General features: G+C 33.6%; 1 protein-coding gene across 1 annotated transcript in view; it reads left to right on the forward strand.

Moving 5' to 3' along the window:
• The window catches only part of Rps6ka6 (ribosomal protein S6 kinase A6), a 141,508-nt gene that overhangs the window by 66,161 nt on the left and 47,825 nt on the right, over positions 1 to 27,522 (forward strand). The window contains exons 4-8 of the mRNA XM_029473708.2: positions 10,727 to 10,789; positions 14,799 to 14,858; positions 21,855 to 21,971; positions 26,040 to 26,121; positions 26,931 to 27,011. Of these exons, the coding sequence (XP_029329568.2) occupies positions 10,727 to 10,789; positions 14,799 to 14,858; positions 21,855 to 21,971; positions 26,040 to 26,121; positions 26,931 to 27,011 (403 nt within the window). The remainder of the gene's footprint in view (positions 1 to 10,726; positions 10,790 to 14,798; positions 14,859 to 21,854; positions 21,972 to 26,039; positions 26,122 to 26,930; positions 27,012 to 27,522) is intronic.

Here is a 27,522-nt window from a genome sequence, read left to right on the forward strand (position 1 = left end):
TAGTACACATGATTTTTTAGAAATTTTGCAGTATGTTTTAGATATTGTAGAGATTTAATAATAGGTCTGTCTTCCTCTGCAATTTGGAGAAATGTTCCAGTGAAAACTGTTTCCACCTATGAAGTAAAACAAAAGCTGAAGGTAATGTGGTGAAGATAGTATTTCTGCGTTCTTTGTTTAAAACCATTATGATTGGTTAGACTTAACCCTGCAAGTTACTTTATTAAAAATATTCTGGTTGAAATTTTAGCACTACATGTTGACAGACAAATTTTGTTTTGTTTCTTATAATGATATTCTGTTCACAAAAAACAGTTTTACTTTATAGAATGTATATTTATTTTTATCACACCCTTTGATATTCACTTTAGAAATTCTGGCTTTTAAATTTGAACTTTACAACCCTCAATTGTGGTTTTTAGAACAAAGGTATTTTCATTATATTACATATCTGAATGTATTATATATTATTATATAATGGAATATAAGAAAATTTCTGGAATGCTCAAAGAAAATGTAGGTATATATTTGTTCATGTTGATATCAAAACAAATAATTTCTGTGTGTTGAATACTGGTAAGACTAAACATGAATTATTAAATTATAGTCACTCATGTAGTTTAGAGTGTTTTCTAGTATATTTTTCCTTTCTTGCTTATATGAACAGTAGAGAACTTTACATACAGGAAAACCATAGGTAGCAACTGTCTTAGATCAGTGGACAATAGCAAGCCATAGAGATGATGAGCCTAATTACTGTTTGAAAATTTTTCCTATGGGGAAATGTGTGAAGATTTCAATCAAAAACTAGTTTGGTTCCAGTGAATAGTAGAAAATGGGCCTGCAAAAGGGAATCATGGGCTCCATTGGCTCTTGGGAAAAAAATTCCTGGAAACAGGGCTATAAGGTAAACAAGAAGCTCTGGTTGTGAGACTCTTGCAGGGACAGCCTCAATTAGGTCTGCTGGGAATAACAACTTCAAAGGGCATCACCCCTCTGGCAGCTGCAATTTAAGCTCTTGCCTGGATTCTGTCAAGATCAGGAAAGAGGTGTTACTTGAGATGGTATTGGTTGTTCTGGGCAAGGGTCATAAAGAACAGCCTGTTTGAGTACCATGAATTCTTCATGAATTAGTTCCATGAACATTACAGTGTGCATAGTACTTTTCTTTTTTGTGGGTGAAGGAAAATATTTGGTTCTTTTGGGAAGAATTGATTATAGTCTTTTGAATTTGCATATCATATAATGAATATTTTAGTAGAATTCTGGTACTTCTATATTATTATCAATATGTTTTTGTTTAAGGAATTTAGTTTGGGGAGTAATTCATTGATGAAAGGAGTTTGAGGTTAAAGCTATAGCCATTTAAATTTTAACCAGGATAAATTGAGAAACTTAGCAAGTTTTAATTAATTTTTATGACCCTCTGTAGTAATAAAAGAACATGAACATTGAGAACAGATGAATCTGTATTCCAGCACCCCCAATAGATGTGTGATAGAACATGTTATCTTAGTTCTTTAGATTTCTACTTCATTTGCAAGTGGAAAGAAAAATATTTTCAAAAGTTGTTATGTAAAAGAAATTCAGCACTGGGCTTAATATACTTAGCAAGTTGACCTTCATATAGAATGTGTCTAATAAATAACAGTTCCCTCTATTTTCCCATTAAAAATTGAGTTATTGTCATATGTGTGTGTGTGTGTGTGTGTGTAAAGCCTTGGAGTTTAGATAGTTATAGCCACAGCCCCAGGCTTTCTACAATGAGGTTTTTTTTTTCAAGACCTCCCTAAATCTGATCATTTCTTCCAAAGTTATTGAAGCGCTCATTTTGCATCTTTCTAATCACAGATAGGATGATATAGAATAAATAGGAGGTCATATTCAGGGATACTTAGAGGGATTAAAAAATACAAATTTTATTCTGGCAAGCGGTTAATTGGGCATTTTATTTACATTCTATTTTGTTGCGTTTGGAATTCATACAGTATGTATGGAGTACTGACTTCACACTATATAGTACAATAATGCTAAATGTCTGAGGATGCATTTCTGAATCATAGTCTTCTCTCAGTGATTGGAGTTAGATGAGCAAGACAGGAGTTTTAGAAATTGTTACTGTAAATGGCAAGGGACCATTAAAGAAGGGTTGTGGTAATAGCAATCATTGTTTAGGGATATAGATCTGATGAGGCCTTGTCAAGAAGGTTAGATTTGACCAGGGTATTCTAGAGCAATAATATTTTCATAGTAGTGAACGAAACAATTTAAATGGACAGAGACAGTGTAAGCAAAACTGTACTCACTTTGGACAGGAGAGATGTGTACCACTGGGATGTAGGTATGCTTTGGCCTTTTGTGTGAAATTGCATGAGTCCAGATTGCATGGTTCTTTTAAAGCAAGTTTATGGTTATAATTTGATTTTGTAAAGATGAACTCTCTCTTAGAACATTAAGTGGCATCACATTTGTACTTTGAAAAATGACCAGTGGCAGCATGAGGGATGATTGGAATAGGGAAAGTACTGAACGTGGTGAATATCAGTGAGGAGACTGTTGTAGTCATAGATTTTGTTGAGGAGGACTGAAAAGGGGAATTGACCAAAGACATCTTGCAAAGAATAGGTAGAACATAGTGAGTGATTAGGTGTTGGAAAAAAGGAAAGTAGACTGAAGAGCTGGCATTAGGAGCCTGATAGGAGGAATAGATTCAGTTTAACAGGTAGTTAATGTGTGCCAACTAATATAAATCTGTGCTAGGCAGTAGACTATTACAGAGAAATGAGGTAGTAGGCGATAGAAAAGCAAGGCGAACTTCCTTCCTCTCTTGTTTTGTCTTGAACAATAGCAGACTATTATTTGGCCATTTTTGTTTTGGTTTAAAGTAGTTAGTACTGATGCACTTATAATTAGCTAAAATTATTCATGCTTCAAAAAATTACCCTTATGTACATTATTATTTCATGAAGATTTATTTAATGTGGCAAGTAGTCATGCATGCAGAGTGCTTTCCTAGAATCAGGGAAAACGAGTTTAGAATATCTGAATTTCTCACTTGATTTTTGCCATGTTCATGTTGATTATACACCTCCATCATGTAGCTTCTTCCCTGATTCTTCCAAGTTTATTTTTAAGCTAGTCTGGTCTGGAAATATTCAGGTCAGTTCATTCTAGGGCAGGGCTTCTACATTTCCCTACCTTGATTAATTCATCAAGAGAAGTAATTATGATCTTGATGTTCCATAATAGGGCCTGAATTGTGGAGCTGCTTTCTTGGACCACATAGTCTAAAACTATCCCACTCATAGCTTCTCTCATTTCTGATCTTGAGAAGGATGTCAAGGTATTTTTTTCTTCCTGTGATTGTTTTCTTGGTTGGAATTGTATTTAGAGGCAATTCTAAAGACTTAGTAAGCACACGGAATTCAGAACTTTGTCAGAATTTGACATATGTGTACTTATGTTATTTCTAAGGATTATTTACTGTCCTTGTTGATAATTATTTTATGTGTGCATTCTTAAAGTTTTTTTTCTTTAGATGGCTAAATAGTTGCATAGAAAAGAGATCTGAGAGATAAACTACATTATGTAGCTTTTGCTGATCATAGAGATTTGTTCTGAATTTTCATGCCAGGTGTATCTTGCTTAACTGATTTTTCTGCCATGTTTAAACCTGCACATTTGAAGTCAGTCCCCCCACTCCCACCCTTATGTATGTTAGACAGAAAGCTAGTTTGCTGCTTACTGTTTATTTCACAGAGTGTTTGAGATGGTTTATAGGAAATATAATTAATAAACTCTTGCTAGCTCCTGAAATGGACAGTAGCAAATATAGAAAGGGAAGAGGGAGGGTGGAGGTAGAGGGTGAGACATGATACAGGTTAATAAACTTTAGGCTGCTCTGCATTTTAATAAAAGCAAACTAAAAACTTGGCCTTCAGTTTCTTTGTTCTCAATTTTGGTTGTTCATTAGATTAACATGGGCTTTTCTTTTCAAGTTGCCCATGCCAGTGGTGTACTCACAGATGTGTTGATATTTAACTGCATTGGAAAGGTCCTGTGCATCATTTTCTGGATGATTATGATATCAAGACATTGTAAAGAAAATAACACTAGGCCAAAGTAAAAAGAAAAATAGTCCTTTCGTTCTTATTAGCCAATAAAATAAAAGGTTAATTCCTAAGATAGCAATTAGAAAAGTAAATTTTCTAGGAATTGGAATTTGGTTCTGAGTAGTTTTTTTTCCCTGTTGTTTTAAAGATGTGAGTGGGACTGAAGGAGGTGTTTGAGCTGTTTTATATACTAGTGCTGTTTAGTTTTAAGTAATTTGCTTTTTTATTACACTGAAAGCAAAATTTTTGTATTCTTGCTTATTTAGATATAGTGTAGCCATCTAATTAGAATGTCATATTAGTCATTCTTCTGTCACTTAATAAAACATGTGAGAAAATAGCTTGAATAAATGAAAGATAGTTTGCTTCACAGATTCGATGAGTTCAGTTCATAATCATTTGGTGTCATTGTGTGGGTCTGTATCGAGGTAAAACATCACAGTGAGGAGGTAGATCAAGGATCCTTTCTTGTGGCTGCCAGGAAGCAAAGAGAGGAGAAGGAGGGAAGGAAAAAAGAATGGGAAATGGATAAAGACAAGGCTTACTTTCAAATGTCAGCCTCCTACTTCCCCCTACTAAGTCTCACCTCCTTCCACCCCCTTCAGAGAACACTATTACCTAGCAACTAAGTCTTTACCATATGGATTTGGGGGATCATTTCCGATCCTAAACACAGCAAGATTAGTTAAGGAAGGGAATGGTTGCTGTTTGATTAACAAATACTCATTTGTATTAGCTCCTAAACAAGTAGAGGAATCCATTGTTTTAACTCACACTGTCAGGATCTCTGTCCACCATGGCAGGGAAGACATGCTAGAGTAGCTCGGTTCCTTGTTGTGAGACTGTAGCAAATCAAGATTGTCAGAATAACTAAATACTCAGAGAACCTTTTAGAGGAGGCATATAAGGAGTTTCAGAAAAGACCAGCTCATGTAGTAGAGCAGATTTTTAAACAGTATTAGTTTGATTTCATTTGTTTTTTTGCGCATGTGCCGATCTTTTTTCACTGGTGTGCAGTGTTCTAATCTGTGGTTGTAATAAGTTTGGCTTACCCATTACTCAGTTAAAAACCATTAGTTTATAGTAATTATGACTACTGACATAATTTTGTGTAGAGGTACTGATTTGAACAGAGCTTCATTTACTTTAGGCAATCCTTATGAATGAAGTTGCCATGTGAAAGTTCTAGCTTCTTTGAATTTTTCTAAGTTTTTATTGTCTGTTAAAGTTAAAATATTTATTCTGATAGGTGTATTGTAGTATCACATTATTTTCAAGCTTCCATTTTCTTTATTACAAGCATTGTTTGGGTATTTTGTTGAAACACTTGTCATGCAAATGTTTTCTCTAGCCAATTATCTTGTTAATTGTTTTATTTTTAAATTGACTCTTAGTTTTCTTAAGAGTTTTAAGATTTCTGGAAACAGGCCCTTTATCAGGTATTGATTGACATATGACCTTTGCCTTTCATTCTGTGGTCTCTATTTTTATTTCATTCTCTTAATCAAGAGTAGAGGTTTTAATTTTAATGAAGTCTAGTTTATGATTTTCTTCTTTTGTATAAGAAAAAGTTACATGAATCCAAGGTCACAAAAATTTCCCTATTTATTTCATTGATGTTACTTAAAGTGCATGTGATAGTATTTTTGACAGGATAATTGTTCTTGGATTGGTTTTAGTTAGTTCTAAATGCTATTTGATTTTCATTCATTCATCAAATGAGTAGTATCTGCTTATGATACAGAAGGTATGGTAGTTGATAGGCTTCATTGGGTAGTGTTCTAGACTCATGCCTTTATAACTGAAGACTGGTGGCGTGTGTGTGTGTGTGTGTGTGTGTGTGTCTGTGTCTGTGTCTGTGTAATCATAAGACAGTGTCTAAATAGTATATTATGGTAAAAACGTCAACAAATTTAGGCCTAGAGAAAGCTTTAAAAATATTTTTCTGAGGTGTTAATGTTTTAGTTTCTATGCCATTACTCACTGACTAAGTGATGCATTTTACCTCTTTGCTTTAAAATGTAGTAGTAATAGTTGATTTCTTCCTACTTAAATAAGCTGTCAAGGAAGTAGAGCTTTACAAACAGAAAACACATTTTGAATGTGCATCTCTCAGTTCAGTTTGTGCCTTATTGCTATTTCCATTATTCCTGAGAGGGTTTAAAAACATGCCTATCTTGATTTGTTTTTCAGTATTCTAAAATTATTTCTGCCATATAGAAAAAAGTTATTTTCACTAATGGATGCTTTTTGAGTATTTAATTGAATTACTCATGAATTTGTATCTTGTATAAGTTATTAATAACGCAAAGGGTAGAAAAGATCTATTTTGCTTACTGTTTCAGAGTGTTGGCCCATTATAATGGGAAAGAAATATAAGTTTAAGTCACATGAGCCAATAAGCAGAGGATGGTAAATGTCATAGATCTGGTTTTCTCCTTTTCTTTTTTTAATTCACCTGGCCCCTAACCTATGGTGCCACCCACTTATCAATTAATCCTGTGTAGAAACACCCTCACAGATACACCTACAGGTATGTCTCAGCAATCTCCTGTGTGATTCTAAACCAGTCAGGTTAACAATGGAGATTGATTATCACAGCTTTGTAGGTATATTAGGCTTCTTGCATTGTATATTAAAACAATAAGAGTTCTAGAGGTTAGATTTCTGAATTAGCAAGCTATTCTAGAATTAATGCTAGCTCTTAATTTAGTCATTTTGATTTTTATATATACCATATCTAATTGGAGAAGTGTATGCTGAAATTATGGCAGAAGTCATAAATAGCTGTTGTAGGAATTGCAGTAGATTTAAAAATTTATGCTTAGTTTTTAACTTTATAATGAAGACGTTAAAATGATGTTCAAAACAGGCTAACAATATGAACAATGACTTTTTAAAGGTAGGGGAGTTAACTATGTTGCCAGAGTGATCTTATGCCTCAAGTGATCCTTTTAAGTAGCTGAAGGAGTATTGTATGACGCTTTGCTGCATTTATTTATCTATTTATTTATTTTTATTTTTTATTTTAGAAACCCTGGGTATTGAATCCAAGGCCTTGAGAGATATCTGTAAGCAGTCCTTGGTAGAAATGGTCTTGGTTATCTAATAAAAAGATGATTTTTTTTATTTCCACAATTTTATTTCAACTAATGGGCTCTGTAGATCAGGAAAGTCATTAAGATTACAATAGCCATTTTTCCCCTATAAATTACAGAATCTCTGAAGGGACTGAAGTGGGAATTGCTGGAGTGTTTTGGCAAGGTATCCAGAGTAGATAAATGTTGCAACTTGATAGACAAATGATAAAAACTTAAATATAATCATATTTTTAGTGTTTATATTTTTAGGTTCTACACTGTTTGAAAGTATGCTTGGCATTTTTGGTATTAAATCCTTTTTGAAATTTATAATGCCACAACTTAAATATTGAAAGTGAATTGGCTGAATTATGTTGTTTCCAAAAATTGATTAAAATATTCTTAACCCGTTAGCCTTTTAATGTGATTAACAGCTTTACAATCTAATATACTGTTTTTTCTACTTTTAGGGTTGTACATTTGCAAATTTCTGCAATTAAAGATCTGGTTTTCTAGCATTCAAAGTGCATTGAAACTTAAGAATCCATTTTTGGGTAGGGTCTGGAACTTTTGATACTTGACTGCATTTTCCATATTTTGGGATTAAAAGTATACAATCAATAGTTCTCTATTGGTCAATATGTATTAGAAAAACTGCAAACATTTAAGAAACAATAGAGAAAAATCAGTTTAGATTGAAAATAAAGGTTGAGCTACGTACATGCCTATGATCTCAGCTCTTGAGAAACAGATGCAGGAGGATCAAGACCAACATGGAGTACATAGAAAAGTGTAGGTTGGACAGAGCTACATAGTGAGATGATATGTAAAACAAAATTTAAAAGAAAATAATCTGGATATGGTTTGTGATGGCACACGTTATACTGTTATCTGAGTGACAAAGGCAGGAAGAATTCTGTGAGTTTAAGACCAGTCTGGGATACATAGTGAGTACCAGACCATTCATGGTTCTGTGTGTCCCTCCTTCCCTCCCTGCCCCCTCCTCTCTTTCAGTTAGGGTTTCATACTAGCCCAGGGCAATTGGAACTCATAATTATGTAGCCCATGGTGGCATCACAATACTCCTACCTCAGCCTCAAGTGTGCTAAGCCTACTAGTATGGACCACCAGACCTGCTTAAATTGCTTCTTGGTAGAAAATAGAGAAAATATGGCAGTTACTGTGAGACTGATTTTAGTTTGTATAGAGGGAAAAGGAGAACATGGAACTTTACGACTTGATACAGAGGAGCAGGCATGTAAAGCACAGGTAATTTAAAGTGGTAAAGATTTTAAAGACCATCTATATCTTTAATTTTGTTTTTGTGCCTTCAATGAATTCATTTTACAGCAAAGGCTCATGATTGCTTCTAGACATCTGACTAAGGAGATATCTTGGAGGTGGTATATATTCAGGTTTTGTCCTTAGATTTTTTTTCAGACAACTTTTTCATATTAATTTGAAACAAAATAGCCCCTTTTAAAACTCACCCCAAAGCAATGGCCCATGCTTGATGGGCTATATATTTCAAAGGACTACGAATTTGGACTAGGAACTATATAGGAATATAGTCTTTAATTAAAAAGCTGGAAAGAATATGGACCAGTTATTTAAGTGAGTATCTAGCTTCCTATAATAGTCTTGATAATGGAATTCAGTTTAAAAGATTAAAAATATAAATTTGGGCTAGCAAGATGGTGCAGTGCATAAAAATGCTTGCCTTTAGGCCCAATGACCTGAGTTTGAACTCTGAGACCCATGTAGTAGAAGTGAGACTCTCCTGCAGAGTTCCTCATGTTAGCTGTTGTGGCATGAGCCGTGCTAACCCAATGTCAGTAAAAACTTACAAAAAGATGAATATCTACTGATTGTAACTATCAGTAATAAACTACTAGAATCCTAGCCTCTGGTAATGCCACTATTTCTTTTTATGTGTGTAGGATCAGCTCTTTAAAACCTCTACATATGACTGAATTCTTTTTTTTTTTTCTGCTTGTTTAGACCAGGTAAGCTTTGAATTAATAGAAAGCTACCTGCCTTTGTCACTATTTTATCTTCTGTTTATATGAATTTAGCCTGTTTTGGCACTTCATATAATTAGAATTATAAAGTATCTGTCTTTTTGTGAATCTCTTATTTCACCTAAAATAATTTTTCTACACTTCATCCATTTGGAATTGTTTCCTTTTTAAGGCTGAATAGTATTTAATTGTGTACTTGTAGTACACTGTTATTTATATAAATGCTGATATATGCGTAGGTTGCTTCTCTCTTCCCATCCTGGCTACTACTACTGTGATCGTATGGTACACAAAGATTTCTTTGAGACTTTGCTTTCAGTTCTTTTGATTTTATACCCAGGAGTAAAATAACATATAATACGCTGATTCTACTCTAAATTTTTTGAGGAAGAGTCATTTTATGGTAGCTATGCTGTTTTAGATAATTAACAGCACTATACAAAGGTTTCAGTTTATTCACATCTATAGCTATGGTGGAATTGTTTTTAAAAATCAAATTCTAGGATATGGTCTGAAGTCTGCTGTAAATTGAACTTGCATTTTTGTGATTTTTTTTAAATCATATTTCAACAAATAGCTTAATATATTAGAAGTATCAATATGCTGATGATATTTCACTTTGTAGACATGTCTAGCCTGGAACTTGCTATATAGTACAGGCTGTCTTCAAACCCCATAGCAATCCTGCTTCAGCTTCTTAAGCATCTCTGACTATAAAAGGAATATGAATTTATGTGTTCTATATTGTACCTATTATGATAGAAAATTTTATTTTTCAGAAAGCATCATTAAAGGGCAGTAGCATAGCTTCTTAGCCTTAACTATGAGGCAAATAGGTTGAAATTTTAGTTCTAACTTTTTCCCTAGGTTATTTAGTAAGATGTAATATACAATTTCTTCTTTATGAGAGCAAAGATAGAGTTTTATAAAGAGATTTCTAAAGGATTGTAAAAAAAAAAAAAAAAAAACTCCCCTAGGAAATCATTTAGGTGAGAACTTTTAATCCTAGACACTTTTGACCAGAAATATTGATTGTAATAAATATCTGGTGCTGTATAATATTGTCATGTGAATTTACAGATGAAATAAAGATATATTTATTATCTCCCAGTTTATATGGGCTGAGAATCTGGGCATGGCTCAACTATGTCTTCTGCTTAGTCATACAAACCTGTAATCAAAGTTTCAGCTCTTCTGCATGCTTATCTGGAGGCTTCATTGGGAAAGGTCTACTTTTAAACTCTCAAAGGTTTTTGGCACAGTTCTTTTCCATTCAGCTGGAAGGTTGAAAATGCAGCCATTTTGCTGAGTATTGGCTGGAGGCTTCCCTCAAGTTCAAGAAGTTGCTTAGTAGCTGCTACATACAACATGTTTATAGTCCTTCGTAGAGTGGGTTTCAACAGGACCACTTACTTCAATCAAGATAAGGAGAATCTCTAGAGTTGTTGTTTTTCCATAATGTAACCATATAAATGAAATCACATCACCTTTGCGATTTTCTTTTTTAATCCAGCCACAGGTTGTGTTTACCATGAAGACTGCAGCAACGGTTATTCGGGAGCATGAACGCAAAGAGGTGAGGCTCATGAGGAGTTGTCTCTGGGTTGTCTGCTGCACTGAATGACTTAGAAGTGTCTATGTTTGGTAAAGATATAAGATGTCTTTTATATCTTTTTATATCGATAGATATATTCTAGGTATTGTGAACATACCTCTAAATTTAGATCTAATTCTAGTTGTTTTAAGTGGAGAAAGAGGAGAGGGAGGTAGAGGAGGAAGAGGAATAGGAACAATGATGATGACGATGATGATGATGATGATGATGAATGACCTTCTCCAGAAGTCAGTACCCATCATGTAGTCTTGAAATGTTATTTGAAAACAAAATTTCATTATTCTATTAGGTTCTTAAGTGTATTTTTAATATCAGGTAGTATATGCTTGCTGGGTGTATTTAGGGGATCCTAGAGACTACTAACTAATAAGTTAACAATACATATTTGTTGTGAAAACTGATGGCTTATATATATTTTGTTTATGAAATTATTAATTTATAACACATATTTCTTACAGTCTCATTGGCATTTTTCTTATTTGTATATCCTTATTTTTTGGTGTTTCCAGACTATTAGAAAATGCTTAAATTATTTTCTGAGAAAATTTAATTAAATTAAAAGTAGTTTTTATTAGACTAATGAGAGCTTGGTTCACTTTTTTAAAATTAAATTCATTTATTCACCTTACAACCTAATATCAGCCCATCCTCTCCTCCTTGTACCCCACCATGTAAGTCCTCTCCCCATTTCCCTTAGAAGGGGAAGCCCCATGCCCTTCCCAGTCCTACCCCCACTCGTGTTTTTTTTTTTAACCATTTAATTCTTTTGTGGTTTTGAGACAATATCTTTATCTTTAATCTTTTTTTAACAGTCCAGTCTTTATCCCCTTCCTGTCCCGCCCTCTGACAGTTCCTCATCTTATTCCTCCTCCCCTGTCTCCAAGAGGATGTCTCCACACCCCCAGTTTTTTTTTTTTTACAATCTTTTTTTTTTTTTTAAATAAAGTTTATTTTCTTATGGCATTTTGAAAGTATTTTTTCACATGAGTGAAAATGACTTGGGTTTTAGTAAGCACCAGTGATTTCTGTGGTGTTTCTTAGAATGAATATTCCTGTATTGAAAACCTGCTCTTTGAAGGTCAACGAGGTAGGAAAAATTAGGTGTTCTGTTTATGAGTGGGATAATTTCCAGGATGCAGTGATGCTTTTTGACTCATCCCAGTTCATTTTATTTCTAGTTCCTCCAGACTAACAGCTTCATGATAAATTAGTCATAAGATGGTATGACTAGGATGTAACCAGTAGCTAGGTAACAGGAACGTCATCTTTTTCTTTTCATGTAGATAATCCTTTTTCTATACATAACTCTTTATGTATAGAGAAATCTGCGAATTTCTCTGTTATAAGAACTTAAGAATCAGGATGCTGTCTTCCTGGATTTGGATTATTTGTTGAAACCTGCTTGTTAATGTCAGATCTATAGCTTGTTTTTTTTTTTAGATACCACATTGCCCAATGTATGGAGATACGATATAAGACAGTGATGTCATATACAGAAATTGGGAACCCTATGAAGAACTGAATTAGAAGGGGGTTGTAACCCCATAGGAAGAAGAACAATATGAACAAAGCAGAACCCCCAGAGCTCTCAGAGTACACATGGTGGGACTCTTGGCTCCAGCTGCATATGTCGCAGAGGATGGCCTTGTTGTGCATCAATGGGAGGAGAGGTCCTTGGACCTATGAAGCTTGATAGATGCCCCAGTATAGGGAAATTGAGAGTGGGGAGGTGGGAGTGGGTGAGTGAGTGGAAGGCTACCCTCATAGAAGCAGGGGGAGGAGGGAAGTGATAGGATGTTTTGGGGAGGGAGGGAAACTGGGAAAGGGGAGATAACATTTGAAATGTAAATGAAGAAAATACCCTATTAAAAAAGAGAACTGATTTAGAATAGCTCCCTAATTAACTTTTATATTGATTATCTATTAATCGTTCTCTTGTAGTTTAACTTTCTAACACTTAGAAATTGACATCTTAGAGTTCACAAATGTCTCTAGAGTCATCTGAGCTGTCAGAAGTATTAGTAGTTCTTCCTTTTTGATGATGTGTAATCTTTTATTGCTTATCCAGGACTATTTGAAGGACACACACATTGTTTCATATTTATGACAGTTACTAATAAAGCTGCTGTGTTTTACACATATGGCTGCTAACACAAGTCTTAAATACATGTTCTTTACTGCTTATTACAGTCTAATTTCTTACTAATGATTAGTCTGAGTTTTGAGTATGGTTAGCATTTTCAGTTATCAAAGAAGTTACTGTATTTTGATGTTATAGTCCTTACATGTACAGATTGTTGTTGAAGCTAGTACTTGCATTAGTTTAAACATAGAATTAAGATGTAATCTACCATAAAAATAAACTGAAAGAAAAAAATCACATGATCATCTTATTAGATGCTGAAAAAGCCTTTGACAAACTCCAACACTCTTTCATGTTAAAAGCATTAGAGAGGTCAAGGATACAAAGCACATACCTAAATATAATGAAAGCAATATACAGCAAACCAAAAGCCAATATTAAATTAAATGGAGTCATACTTGAAGTATTCCCACTAAAATCAGGGACAAGACAAGGATACCCTATTCAATATAATACTCAAAGTTCTAGCTAGAGCAGTAAGATGACAAAAGGAGATCAAGGGGATACAAATTGGCAAAGAAGTCAAGGTATAACTATTTACAGATGATATGATAGGATACATAAGCGACCCCAAAAATTCAACCAGAGCACTCCTACAGCTGATAAACACCTTCAGCAAAGTAGCTAGATACAAAATTAACTCAAAGTAATCAGTAGCCCTCCTTTATACAAATGATAAGCAGTCTGAGAAAGGACTTAGGGAAACAACATAATGTAAACTATCTTGGTGTAACTCTAACCAATAAGTGAAAGGTTTAGATGACAAGAATTTCAAGTCCCTGAAGAGATCGAGGGAGATCTCAGAAGATGGAGAGATTCCCCATGCTCATGGATAGGCTGAATTAATAAAGTGAAACTGACCATCTTACCAAAAGCACTCCTGAGAGCTCATCAGAGTTGTTTTTCAAACTCTGGTGTCTCTCCCTATTGTTACTGCTTAGTCAGAGTTCCAGTATGACTTCTTTATTATTTTAAACAGGATTTTAGTTGGTAATCAGGAAGAGGCTTTAATTCATCCTTCTGTCTGTCCATTCATGAGCATTGATTAAATTCCTTTTCACTTAGACCAATCTGCTATTATTTATTTTGCAGACTCCTCAGATAAGTGAATGACAGACTTTCTCTGTAAAAGGCCAAGCAATAAATATTAACACCTTGTTATAGTGTCTCTGTCACACTTTTAAATTTGCCGTTGTAATATGAAAGCCATCACAGATAGTAAGGAAACAAATGAGTAAGACTGTATTTTAGTAACGTTTATTCAGGAACAGACAGCTAACCTGATTTGGCCCTTGGGTTATAGTTTCTCATCCCTTGATCAAAGTCCTTGGTATATTTAAGTTTTTAAAATTAATGCTTGAATACGTGTAATTTTCCACTAAGCTTTGCATGTAAAAAAAAGTGTCCATAGCTGCTTAAATCTCCTCTAGTGTAAGCTTTGTTCTGTACATTATCTTATGAATTTAAAATTGAGTCATATGAGATTTCCCATTGCACAATCATGTGAAATTGTTCCTATTCTGACTTTCTTTGAATATACTAAATGAATGTCTATGAGATTTATTTATATGTGTAGGGTCATCAGTCATGGCACAAGCTTAATAAATATGTAATGAAACATAAAGCTCTAAAAAGTTAAGGTTTCAAGGACAATGTGTGAACTATATTAACACTTTTCCTTTTCTAAATGCTTTCTTTGGATCCCTTGACATTTTGTTTCTCAGTAACTTGTTTCAATGGTAAGGGAAATGCCTTGGGCTATTTTTTCTTAGTTATTATTATTGTTTTAATACTATTGAACTTCACATTTTGAACATTGTTTTTCAGGTAAATGATCTGAAAATGGTTGATGAGCCAATGGAAGAGGGAGAACCAGTTTCTTGCCGGGTAAGTACTCTTTTTAATTTAGTAAACATTATTTGTACCATATAAAGAAGGTGAATAATTGGGAAGGAGAGAAGCTTTTATCAGTTATAGAATTGTATTTAAGTCAGTTGGTGATAAACGTAAATTTTTTGAGATAATTTTTTGTGGTCCTAGTTGGCCTTAAACTCAGTGTAGCTGAGGCATCCTTGAATTCCTGATGTTCCAACCTCTACCTTCTTGTTTCAGGGATTAGAGGCATGTGCTACCACACCTCATATCTGAAGTTTAAAAATGTAATGTTTTCCTTTTATGCAGGGACTGGGTAAATACTGTATCACAGAGCTCCATTCCTAGTCTGTAGTCCAAGCTCACCTTAAACATGTAACACTTCAGCTTCAGCTCCACAAATGCTAGGATTGCAGGCCTTAGTCATTAAGCCTGGCATGTATGTGGTTTTTCAAAAAACAGCTTTGTTGAAAATACACAGGCAAAGGAATCAGCAGTTATAAAATATACAGGCCATAGGAATCAGCAGTGTGAACAAATGGTATTTTTACTTGTTAGTACATAAGAAATGTGGGTATTTAAATGCAGTGTTCTCTGGATTAAACTTAAAGAGATTAACTTTAGAATAAAAAGGAGATCTATCTTTGACAAAATTGGACTATAAAAATAGCTTGAAATATTTACAGTCTATTTTCTAGCTATCAGAAAGGATGGAATATATGGCATTTCAGAAGTCCCTGACTAGTTTTCAACAGTGCTTAACTATTAGGTCATTGTATTTAAGGCCTATGTAAAAGACTTAATTTATAAGATCTCTATTTGGGGAAAAGTATTCTTAAGATTTTATGGAAGATCAACGAATGTAGGTACTTCTATTAATATTATTTCATAGTTACCATCTTTATAGATATTTTCATAGCCTTATTTTTTTATTTAGAAGGAACTTCAAATACATTATTCTTTTAACTTTAGAGAAGTTTTATCTTTTAGCAGGTAGGTAAGACCGGTAAATATTAGAATCTCTCTCCTGTTAGGTTACTGAATTGTATAGATATGAGTACCATTCTTATTTAGTTGTTGTAGTTAATGTCAGGAAATCCCTTATAAAACATCTCCATCAGTAAATTAATCTCATATCGAAACCCGCAGAGGTATTTGAATTGAGTTTAAGACTGTCCTTTGAAATGTTCTTTGTTACTAACTCACTAGACAGTGACTTTGAAACATCCCTTTGAGTTGAGGTTGACAAGATGATAGGTATGACATCACTTTGATATTTGCAATTTAGTAACATTTTAATATCAGTTATATTTTAATTTTGAGAATAATAAAATATATCAATATCAACACCTAAAAATATATAGATAATATGAACCTTAAAGGGCATAGTGATATTTATCTTGCTATTTTCTAAAAGATAAGGATTATAAGTATCTACAAAAGGCATTGGAGAAGAATGGGTCATGATTTTGCAATAATCAGCAAGGAAACACAAGCTCTGTGCTACAGGACATAAAAGCATGTAGATCCATATATACAGAGGCACATATATATTGTGTATATGTATAGTTAACACAAAGTTGAGGATATAAACGTATAGGGTATCATATATTTGCCCACAACCCCCTTGTATTGGTTTTACAAGATAGGGTTTTACTATGTAGCCGTGACTGTCCTGGAACTCACTCTGCACATCAGACTGGCCTCAAACTCAGAGATCTACTGACCTCTGCTTCCTGAGTGTTGAGACCAAAGGTGTGTGCTACCACCATCCAGCTGATACTTGCCTTTCTAATTTTAATATGAAAATATACTTTTAAGTAGGAAGACATTTGATATACATAGTGCTAGATACAAATATGACTTGCATACTGTCGATCTCAGATTGTATAGAAATTTGATTTGTTTTATGAACCAATCTTAAAATCCTGTTCTTTAAGTTGATTGATAAAACACTCAGTTTGTATCTATAAAACTACAGAGAATAAGGATGCCATGTGAATTTATCACTGTTTATAATGGTTTTAATGTAGAATAAAGAGCTATGCTTATGTACTTCAGTCGATTGTTTATAGCTATTTTTGTGGTTGACTTTTTGTCATTTTAAAATAGTGTGGGATTGTAGATGCTGGTGTTCAATGTATTGATTTTTTTAAAGGTTGTTCTTTAAATATGAACCTGAGGGGCTGAGAATATAACTCAGGGTAAATATATGCTATTATTCTAAATCATTGTGTTTCATCCCCAGTACTACACGCATGCGTACAGTTGCAGGCATGCATGCACTCACACACAAAACTGGATTACTATTATTGCCTATGTGGCCTAAAACTATTTTGTGTTTGAGTCATTTAGAGATCTAAGTTACTCTGTCTCACTTATTGGTACCTTAGACTTTCACATTCACTAGATATCTTTTATTCAGTTAAAAGAAGTAAAATTTAATAAAATGTTTCTCAGACTCTCTAAATATCTGGTGTAGATAAAAGGTTTCTGATATAACATTTTACCACATAGTCCTCTGCTTCTAACATTGTCAAAACTAATAAAAATAAGCACTTTTTCTCCATTTGCTGATGGCTGACATGAATTACCTTCATACATGCTGTCAGAATGAGCATAGCTATATGTATTGGTAGTTTGTGATTTGTTTGTTTATTTTAAATATATGATATTTTAGATTCATTTATTTTATGTGCATGAGTGTTTTTGCCTGTATGCATGTGTGTGTGGATCATGGGCATGCCCTTGGAAGTTAGGAGAGTATCAATTCCTATGGAGCTGGAATTACAGATTGCTGTTGCATACCATGTGGGTGCTGGGAATTGAACCCAAGTCCTTTGCAAGAATAAGTGCTCTTAACTACCAAGCCATCTATCCAGTCTGATTTATGTGTTTTATATTTACTTTTTAAAGCTTCATAAAATAATTCTTCTTTAATGCTAACAATGCCTTAGGGATTTTAAAGGATGTTTTTTGGTTGTGAGCCTAACCTTTAATGGCTGAGACATCTCTCCAGCACTTAAAGGAGTTTTTTTTTTTTTTTAACAGTTAGATACCTTGTTGATTCCACTCCTACAAAGTAACATATTTAGTTTCTAAGTTTATTTTTATTAATCAGAAATATAAATGTCATGTTTAACTAAAAATACACTTTAAAACTCCTAATTAATTTCTCCATATTTTAGCTCCAAATTTCAAAATTTAAAAACCATGTTTGAAATATGTCTCATACAAATTCTTTCAAAAAGTCACTTTTACATATGTTTAATTTAAATGAACATAAATCATTAGATAGATACAGAGTATTTCAAGCCTGTAATATGTGCTTCATTTGTAGATTTTGCTTCTCTGTTTTCATTTGTGTTCCTTTTGGGGAACATTGAAGACCGAATCTAGGGACTCGTGCCTGCTAGGAAGGTGCTAGTATTCTACTAGAGACCCAGCCCTACTTTGACTTTTTATTTTCAGATACAAGCTCACTAAATTATTCAGGTTGGCCTTGAACTCACTCAGGCTAGTTTTGATTTACTTGTCATCTTGGTTTACCCTAGTGTGTAGATGGGGTTACAGGCCTATGACCCTGAGCTAGTTTGCCTTTCTATTTTCATGGATATTAAGTCTTGCTGTTCTTTAGTATTTTGTTTTCTTGCAGTTCAAGTAATCAATTTTCTTTCTCTTCAATGTCCCTTCTTTAAAAATCTCAAAAACTTTTGTTCTAGAAGTGTAAAAACTTCTTTGATGAACAATCACTACTCAATACTCTTAGACAAATACTATTAGGTGGAGTTTTTACTTCTTGAAAAGATGATGAAATAAGTCCAGTAACTTAATTTTATAGAAATTTTGTCTTTCTTTAAAGATCCCTATGTGATTGAGATCTGATAAAGGTTTCATTTCCATTTTTATAGAAGAGGAAACAAAGACTGATATAATTAGAATAAATCACCCTAAGTAAGAATGAGTTTGCTGCCATCCTTTAATTATTAATCATCAGTATAAATTTTGCAATAAGTATTCTGTGCTTATTTGCCAATGTATTCATTATTTTGATGTATTTAATTCAAGCTAGTAGTACATAGTTATTTGCATTATTATTATTGTTAGCCTTTGTTCAAACAATGTTGATATCTGGTATGACCTTCAGTGACATATTATTCTCTACATGTTCTCCACATGTATTTCAGCAAAATGGTTTATTTGAATTTTACGTTTTTTTGGTTTTGTTTTGGTTTTGTTTTTAGTGTGGTGGTGGTGGTTGTTGTGGTGGTGGCAGTGGTGGTGGTTCTCCCTCCTCCTCCTCCTCCTCCTCTTCTTCCTCTTCCTCTTCTTCCTCCTTCTTGATTTGTTGTTGTTGTTTTACCAAAATAGCCTTTCTGCCTTGAAATAAAACAAATGCTTGAATAGATGGATGCTACATCATTACATAAAGCCTAGTATATTTCAGTCTTAGACATCCATCTTTGGTTAGCCTTTTGTTCTATAGTCTTGTGAAGCTGCTGTGTTTGAGTTTTAATAGATTGCTACTAGATTGTTGTCATTTCCTTTTCATTCTAAAGGCTGATTTCCTCTCCAGAAACAAATCACTTGTCAAGTGAATGAAGCAGTAGTGTATTTGATTTAATTGTTTTGCGCTTACCAATGCTTTTTTTCTAGTGTGCATTTCTAGTGCATTTGTGGCTTTCTTTATTCAAACCAAAAATGACCAGAATATAGAACTTGAGGTTGAGTCTTTCAAAATTTTTCTTTATATTGAATATATTTTAGAGATTTGGAGAAATATCTAACACTGTACTCATTTATGCCTCAGATTTACCATTTAATGTGAAAAGTATAGTGAACTCTGGAAGTTATTAAGTTTCTATTTTTCAATAACAACTTGATTTTCACACATCAACTCAGAGTAGGTACTGTATTTATTTTCTAGGACTGCCCTAACAAAGGACCACAAACTGAGTGTCCTGTCAGAAATTAATTTTCTCACAGTTATGGACTTCTATTAAGTCTGACATCAAGGTGTTGGCAAGATTGATTTTCCTAAGGGCTTTCTCTTGGGTTTGTAGATAGTTTCTTATTGCACACATCTTCCTCTGTGTGTGTGTGTGTGTGTGTGTGTGTGTGTGTGTGTGTGTGTTTTCATTGGCTTTTTAAAAACCATTATCATCAGTCATTTTAGATTAAGGCACAGCCATAAGTTATTATTTTATCATAATTATCTTCTTAAATGTCCCAGTTCAACATAGCTGGTTTGAAAGGACTCAATTCAGCCTGTCATAAACATCTTTTCCTTTTGTTTCTCTGAAGGGAGGATATTGTGTTTCTAAAAAAGTTACCTTCAAATATGAATTTTATCTTTGTGTCTCCAGGACTTGGTAATATAGAATATTAGCTAGGAAATATTGTGTTGAACTAGTGAATAATTAAATCATATGGTACATGATTATATTCTAACCTAACACATCACAATTTCTACTGGAGTAGAGAAATTTTGATACATTTATTACAAGGTTAAGTTTAGTATACATTTACACAATTACATTGATGAAAATGAATCTACTGTATTCCTAGTTCTATTATATAATAAATATAATTGAATATAAAATATATTTTTGATTACACATAACATAGATATATACATATATTCTACTTTTGTAAACTTAAAAATACAGCAGTTTGAGGACTGAGGCTGTAACTCAGGAGTAGAGAGCTTGCTCCTATGCATAGTACCTTAGCCCTATTAATTGCATACACACACACACACATACACACACACCTTTAAAATATACATACTGAATTTTAATATTTTTTTATTTTATTAAAAGACTAAGAAACTTGCTTTATAGGTTAATCTATTTTTGTTTATTAAAGCATGCTTTAGGTCATTGACTATATAAAAGGATTTGTTCTATTTTAATGTATAAGGCATCCATTAATATTCTTTCAGAATTATTAATCCTTTCTAACTGATTTATGTAGAGACCACAAATACTTAGAATTAGAAGTCCTCTACTGATATACTTCTCTTAAAAGTGAATGTCTGACTTTTCTGTGTCATTGATGTTATGTTAATGTCAAGGTGTCTAGTTCATTGGGGCCATTCTCTGGTCCACGTTAACCATAGCCAACATTGATTGATTAACCAAAGAATCAAAGAGCCAATGGATAAAGAACATTTGACTTTAGACATTACAGAACTGAAGTTTTGAGTGTATTGATTTTGTTTTCTAGACAATGAAAGGGTTAGCTCAGAGATTATTTCTTTAGTTTTGCTATTTTGTGATATGGAGTTCATGTGGATTTAAAAAAATAAAAATTCTGTTAGCTATTGTCCCTTTCCATAGGGACTAGAATTACAACTCAGTTGAGTGTAATTTTAAACCTGAGAGGAGTCTTCTATTATGGGGTAGAAATACTATCTGGGAGGATTTCTTTCTTTCTCACCTATATGATAGGAGACTTGTATATAGATTATATTCAAATTAATTAAGGTTCATGGCTTGGGAACATTTTGAGTTCATAAATCATATTTTTATGATTTTGCTTTGCATTGATCTGACTAGTTAGATATTAAAATGCTTAAGAATAGAGTAAAATAGTATTTTAAAGGACTTTTGTGATTTTTATGTTTGCAGTCTCATAATCTGCAAGGATTTATCTTTACTTTCTCTGTGTCTCTGTCTCTTAAGCTACACTTTAGTGGGGATTGTCAACAGTTTGAGGCCCATCTGATCCACATAGCAAGTTCCAGTCTATCTGGGTAGACATAGCAAGACTCTGCCTCAAAAAAACAAATAAAAACCCACAAGAAAGGAAAGTATATCTGTGTGATGTCAGGAGATGAGACTATCAATAGTCCATAAAACAAAGTGCTTGCCTTACGGAATTTATTACTGCATAACTTATGGTGTGATTTTGTTGTTGTTGTTGTTGACTTGAAATGGAACTAATCAGAAGATGTTGGAACTGTGCATGAATATGATTTGGATTTTGTTTTTGTCTTTGTTTTATTAGCGGGAAGAATTGGTTAAGGAGATACCTATTACACAGCATGTTAAAGAAGGATACGAGAAAGCAGATCCCGCACAGTTTGACTTGCTCAAGGTTCTTGGTCAGGGATCTTTTGGAAAGGTAATAAATACTTTTTCTACATTTGTTTTTCTTGATATTTAACAAAAATGTGTATACACATGTACAAATCATTTCTATGGGTCTCAAAGGATGCACAGGAAGGTGACTCTTTAGTTTTATGTGTTTTATTTCTGTTTTTCTTCAGATTTCTTTATACTGTTCTATAGCAGTCAAGGTTTTCTAACCCCCTGAGCTTATATTACTCTGTGTAAAAAACATGGCATGTCCTTTGTTGGTTGTCTAAATTATTTACTTGGTTCTTACAAAGATATTTTTATGGGTTTTTTTTGTGAATTTTTTTTCCTGGTCATTGTTGTCTCTGTTACTCAGCTCTGCATGAAAATTTAGAATTTAGGCTATAATTCATGTGTGGACTCATAAGCTAACTCATCATCTCTTACAGCAAAGTAGAACTAGCATTAGGTGATTTAGAAATCATGAACAATTCTTGTTTTGAAGAATCTTTGAGAAAATTAATTCATATAGTCATTGTATTTGATTATTATTTGGTAATGATTCTTAGAAATGAAGTATATGAATATGGATCCTGAATCTTGTGTACCTTTAATCTAATGAAAATTACTGAATTCATACAATAAGTAGCTGTTAGAAAGACAGAAATAATCACTACTTCTGGGAAAGAAAGAAAATCATCACAATAGCTGAGCTCTACTTACAAAGAGCAAAAATAAGGCAATCAGGCAGTGAAAACAGTGATGAAGACATTTGCAAGGAAAGAGATTTACTGAGTGTGTCAGTAGTTTTATGAAATGTACTGGTGAATATAAACTAGACATTGATAATTTGAATATAGTCTGGTACCTATATGATATAGGATATATAACAAACATAGAAATATATATAGGACAGAAAGACAAATAGAGATGGCTTTGTCAATGCATGATGTAAGGTAAGTATCAAAGACGATCTTGGTTGTCAGCTTTACACACCTGAAAAATGGAACCTCAGTTGAAACACTGCATCCATCAGTTTAGCCTGTGGGCCTATTTGTAAGGTATTATCTTAATTGATGCTTGGTGTAGGAAGACCTAGCACACTGTGGGTGGTACCATACCTGGCTGGCTAGGTGAGTCTGGTCTGTATAAAGAAGGTGGCTGAACAGGCTGGAGGAAGTATGCCAGTGAGCAGCATTCCTACATGGTCTATGCTTTATTTCTTGCCTTGGCTTCTCTCCATGGACTGTAATGTGTAAGCCAAATAAACCCTTTAACCCTCAAGTTGTTTTTGTCATGGTATCTATTACAGCAGCAGAAAACAGTCAGACAGGGATGGAAACCAAAATTAGGAGGCTCTATTGAGAAGTTGCTGGTGTTTGTAGATGAAGTATAATAAAAGTAACTTGTAAATTAGGTATATATATATTCTATAAAATTTTAGTTTTAATGTTTCTGAGAGTATATATTAACTTAGAAGAACAGAGATGAAGTTTTTATATCAAATTAATAAATGCTTAAATATTTGACAAATGATTCCACAGAAACATTTCAAGTTATTAAAAGTTTTGTTATACATCTTCATCTGTGAGTTTATTTCTTGCTTTGTCTCATAAAAGATTTAAGAATTCCATAGATAAATAACAATGGAAATTCAAAGCAAATAGCGTAAGTTATACGTGCTGCTGTTTGCCTGTAACCCTAGCATATTGGCTGCTGAGGAAGAAGGCTGCTTTTTGAGGTTAAGCCTAGCCTGGGGGCCACCGAGTGGTTTGAGCCTAGCTTGGGTACATGAGACCCATTCTCAAACAAATCCAAACATCGAAGGGAGGATAAAGCCCAAAACAAGACAAAAAGCTAGTGGCAATAGAGACAGAAACGGAAATAATAGAGTAGGAAGGATTACACAAAGCCGAGAATTACACATTGTTATTTACAAATGTACATTGGGCCTGAAAGTCTAAGCAGGCCAGAAATGACATTGGCAACCACTATAAAGAAATACATTAATAGTAACAATATCTGTTAGGTAGAAACCCATTAAACAGATAAGATAAACTTTTATTATTGATCTTCATAAAGAAAATAATATATAACAAAATGGTTATTTTTTCAAGAACATTTTTATTTGAAATGAAGCACTATTCTATTAAAAAAAGTTGTATGTTTAGTCATTAAATTTATAGAACACTTTGTATAGGAATTTTGTTTTAGCAAATAGATCATTGAAACCCCCTTTAAATCCATACTACTAAGATACAAAATAGTGAGGTTTATGTAGTTTATCAACCAAAAAATATTTAGAAGGTAGTTTTTGTTTTGCTTCTTAGGATGTGAACATACTTGCTTGTCAGTATTGCATCATTTATGTAGGCATTGTGTGGGTGTGACTTGCTATATGGTGAGCATATTCAGGAATTTGGCCAAGGCTGTGAATCAGATTAGTGTAGGCCCAATTCCAAGAAACTTTGGGCTGTACAGACTTACTTAAGTATAAGCAATAGGAGTTTTAGATCATGTAGTTTTATGACATTAAATGTTTTAGTCTATTTAATGGGAACAAAATTCTACTAATGCCAAAGTCATATAAAACTGCACATTAATAAAACAAGGTTTGCCGGGCGTGGTGGTGCGCGCCTTTAATCCCAGCACTCGGGAGGCAGAGGCAGGTGGATTTCTGAGTTCAAGGCCAGCCTGGTCTACAAAGTGAGTTCCAGGACAGCCAAGGCTATACTATAGAGAGAAACCCTGTCTTGGAAAAAAAAATAAAACAAGGTTTAATGAAATGAAGATTAGAAACAATTCAAATAAAAAGTCATATGAAGCAGAATTGATTCATTCAGATGATTAAAAAAATGAAAAATAAGATATTTAAGCTCACTTGATAACATTAGGATTTATTGTTCACATTTTTATTGAGATACTTTACCATCATGATTAATTTTACCTGGCAGGTAAGTATTGCCTCTTATTATTCTTTGTTATAAAATAAAATGCCCGGAACTTCTAAAACAAATGAGTATTTATGGCAATAGCATTTTCTGGTCTTTATTAAGGACTCACACCTATGTTTGATTTTGTTACTAATCTCTTGAATCACAAAATTTTGTATGTCCCACAAAGCTTGTCTACTTGTATTATATTCACAGTTTGATTTAATGAATTAAGTAAAATGTGAGCAAATATAAAGTGCCTAATTATAAATTATAGTATAACTACATTTATATGTATTTTATAACAGAGAATATAAGGGCAAAAAATATATATAATTAGTGCACAGAAAGCAAAAATGTCTTCAAGTTTGGAGGGAATACTAGTGGGGATAGAGAAGGATTTGGAGGGGAGTTAGTGGATGGGTGGGCTTGATCCAGATACATTATAATCTCAAAAAACGGGAATGATTTCATTTCATGATTTAGTTTTTTGAGATGTACATTCCTTTGTTATCTTCTGCCAGCTGTAATATTTTCTTCTTCCTTTAAGTAACTTAATACAGCTCGACCAAGCTTAACAAACAAATAGTATAAGAACCAGGGGTTGGGGAACACTACTATGAAACTATTTTCTGGATATGACAAAATTGATCCATACATGAACTTATAGGAACTGTGGTTTTCAGTTTAAGACTTGCTCCAGATCAAGTCAGTCAAAATTCCATGGGGATGGAGTTGGGAGGGTGTTGGCATTCTCATCGTAGGCCCTAAACTCTAGTAGCTAGAAGCACTACTAATAGGCTAAGTTCTTTTTTTTTAAAGATTTTATTTATTATATGTAAGTACACTGTAGCTGTCTTCAGACACTCCAGAAGAGGGCGCCAGATCTCGTTGCGGATGGTTGTGAGCCACCATGTGGTTGCTGGGATTTGAACTCTGGACCTTCGGAAGAGCAGTCGGGTGCTCTTACCCACTGAGCCATCTCACCAGCCCTAAGTTCTTTATTAAAAGAAAATATAGCATTGGGAGAAATGATGGAGTTAGAACATACTGGGGAGAATAGGGGTATATATAATCAGAATACATTGTATGAAATTCACAGGAATAAATAAGAAAATATATTTAAAAATGGTAAAGTGGCTTGAACTGTAAAATTCACATAAAAATATTTCCTCTGTTAGGTTTTTCTTGTTAGAAAGAAGACTGGTCCTGATGCTGGGCAGCTCTATGCAATGAAGGTGTTAAGAAAAGCTTCTTTGAAAGGTATGGAATTAGAAAGTTTATTAGAATAGAATTTAGCAAAACTTGTTTTAAAAGTATGCTGCATATGCTTATAAGAAGAGTAGTTGTAAGGGAGTTGCCTTTAGCATTGTTAAGACAGTCTTCTAGTTAACAACTGATACTTCTGGGGTCCTCTATTGTTGTATAACAATTGCTTGAATTTGTATCTGAATAAAAATTTAATATCAGAAAGTGTAACATTTTATTCAGTTTAGTCTGAAGTTAAACATTTTTTTAATCTTTTTTTCTTTCAACATCTTTATTTTTTACCTTTTGTCTGGGTGTTGCACATTAAGAAAGCACAACTGCCCCCCACAATTATATATACTGTCTTCCAGACTTATAATATTAATACTGGCCCTGATATATTACAAACCTATAATCCTAGCTCTAGAGAGGTGGAGTTCAAGATTATCCTTCCCTGTATACCATATTTAAGATCAGCATGGACTTCATAAAACCCAGGGAGGGAAGGACTGAGGGACAGAGGGATGGAGGGAGAAACAGACAGACAGAGACAGACAGAGAAGGGACAAAGAGAAAGAACACAAAGAATAGTATTAAGTTCAGTTTTACTTCACATGAAAACTTAAAGAAATACGTATTAACCAAATATGCCACTTTAGCTTGTCTCTAGATTTAAACTAAATCTGGTGGTTGTCTAGGAATGTATAGACTTAATTCAATTGTTTACTTATGAAATTTTTTATATGTTTATATTTTGGTTGGCAAATGACAGATCATTACTAAGATTATGAATAAGTATAACATTTCAGTCCTTATGATTTTAGTTCGAGACCGTGTTCGCACGAAGATGGAGAGGGATATCCTGGTGGAAGTAAATCATCCATTTATCGTCAAACTGCACTATGGTAAGCAACCCTTTTAGTTATGCAATTAGAGAACTGTAAATCTTTCAGATACTATTATAAATGTTTTGTAATATATTCAGCAATATAAAATATACCTGAAATATGGATTCATAGCTAACTTTTAATTGAACTCATTGTCTTAAGTAGATTAACTTAATTAAGGTAGCATGATAATGTCTTCCAAAATCCCACCAAGTATTAGGGAGGGAGTCTTGAAGTCTCACAAGGTGGCTGATGAACTCTTGGCAATTGACAGCTGTTGGTAGAGTCAGTTTTCTTCAGCAATGCAGTCTCTTAAAGAGTATCCTCCATGCTTCAGTAGATGGCCCTACACCCATGCTCATACTAGTAACTCTATGTGAACCCGAAACTTCAAATGAGCGCATAAAATTGGGAGGCAGTATTGGCTATGAGAGGAATTGGAAGGAAGGAAATGAGGGTAAGTTTGTTCTAAACACATATGCATATATGAAATTCACAAAGAATAAAAATGGAGAAAATGTAGTATTTC

Source organism: Mus caroli, unplaced genomic scaffold, assembly GCF_978045245.1.
Source record: "Mus caroli unplaced genomic scaffold, Mus_caroli_1 scaffold_5, whole genome shotgun sequence".
Lineage (NCBI taxonomy): Eukaryota > Metazoa > Chordata > Mammalia > Rodentia > Muridae > Mus > Mus caroli.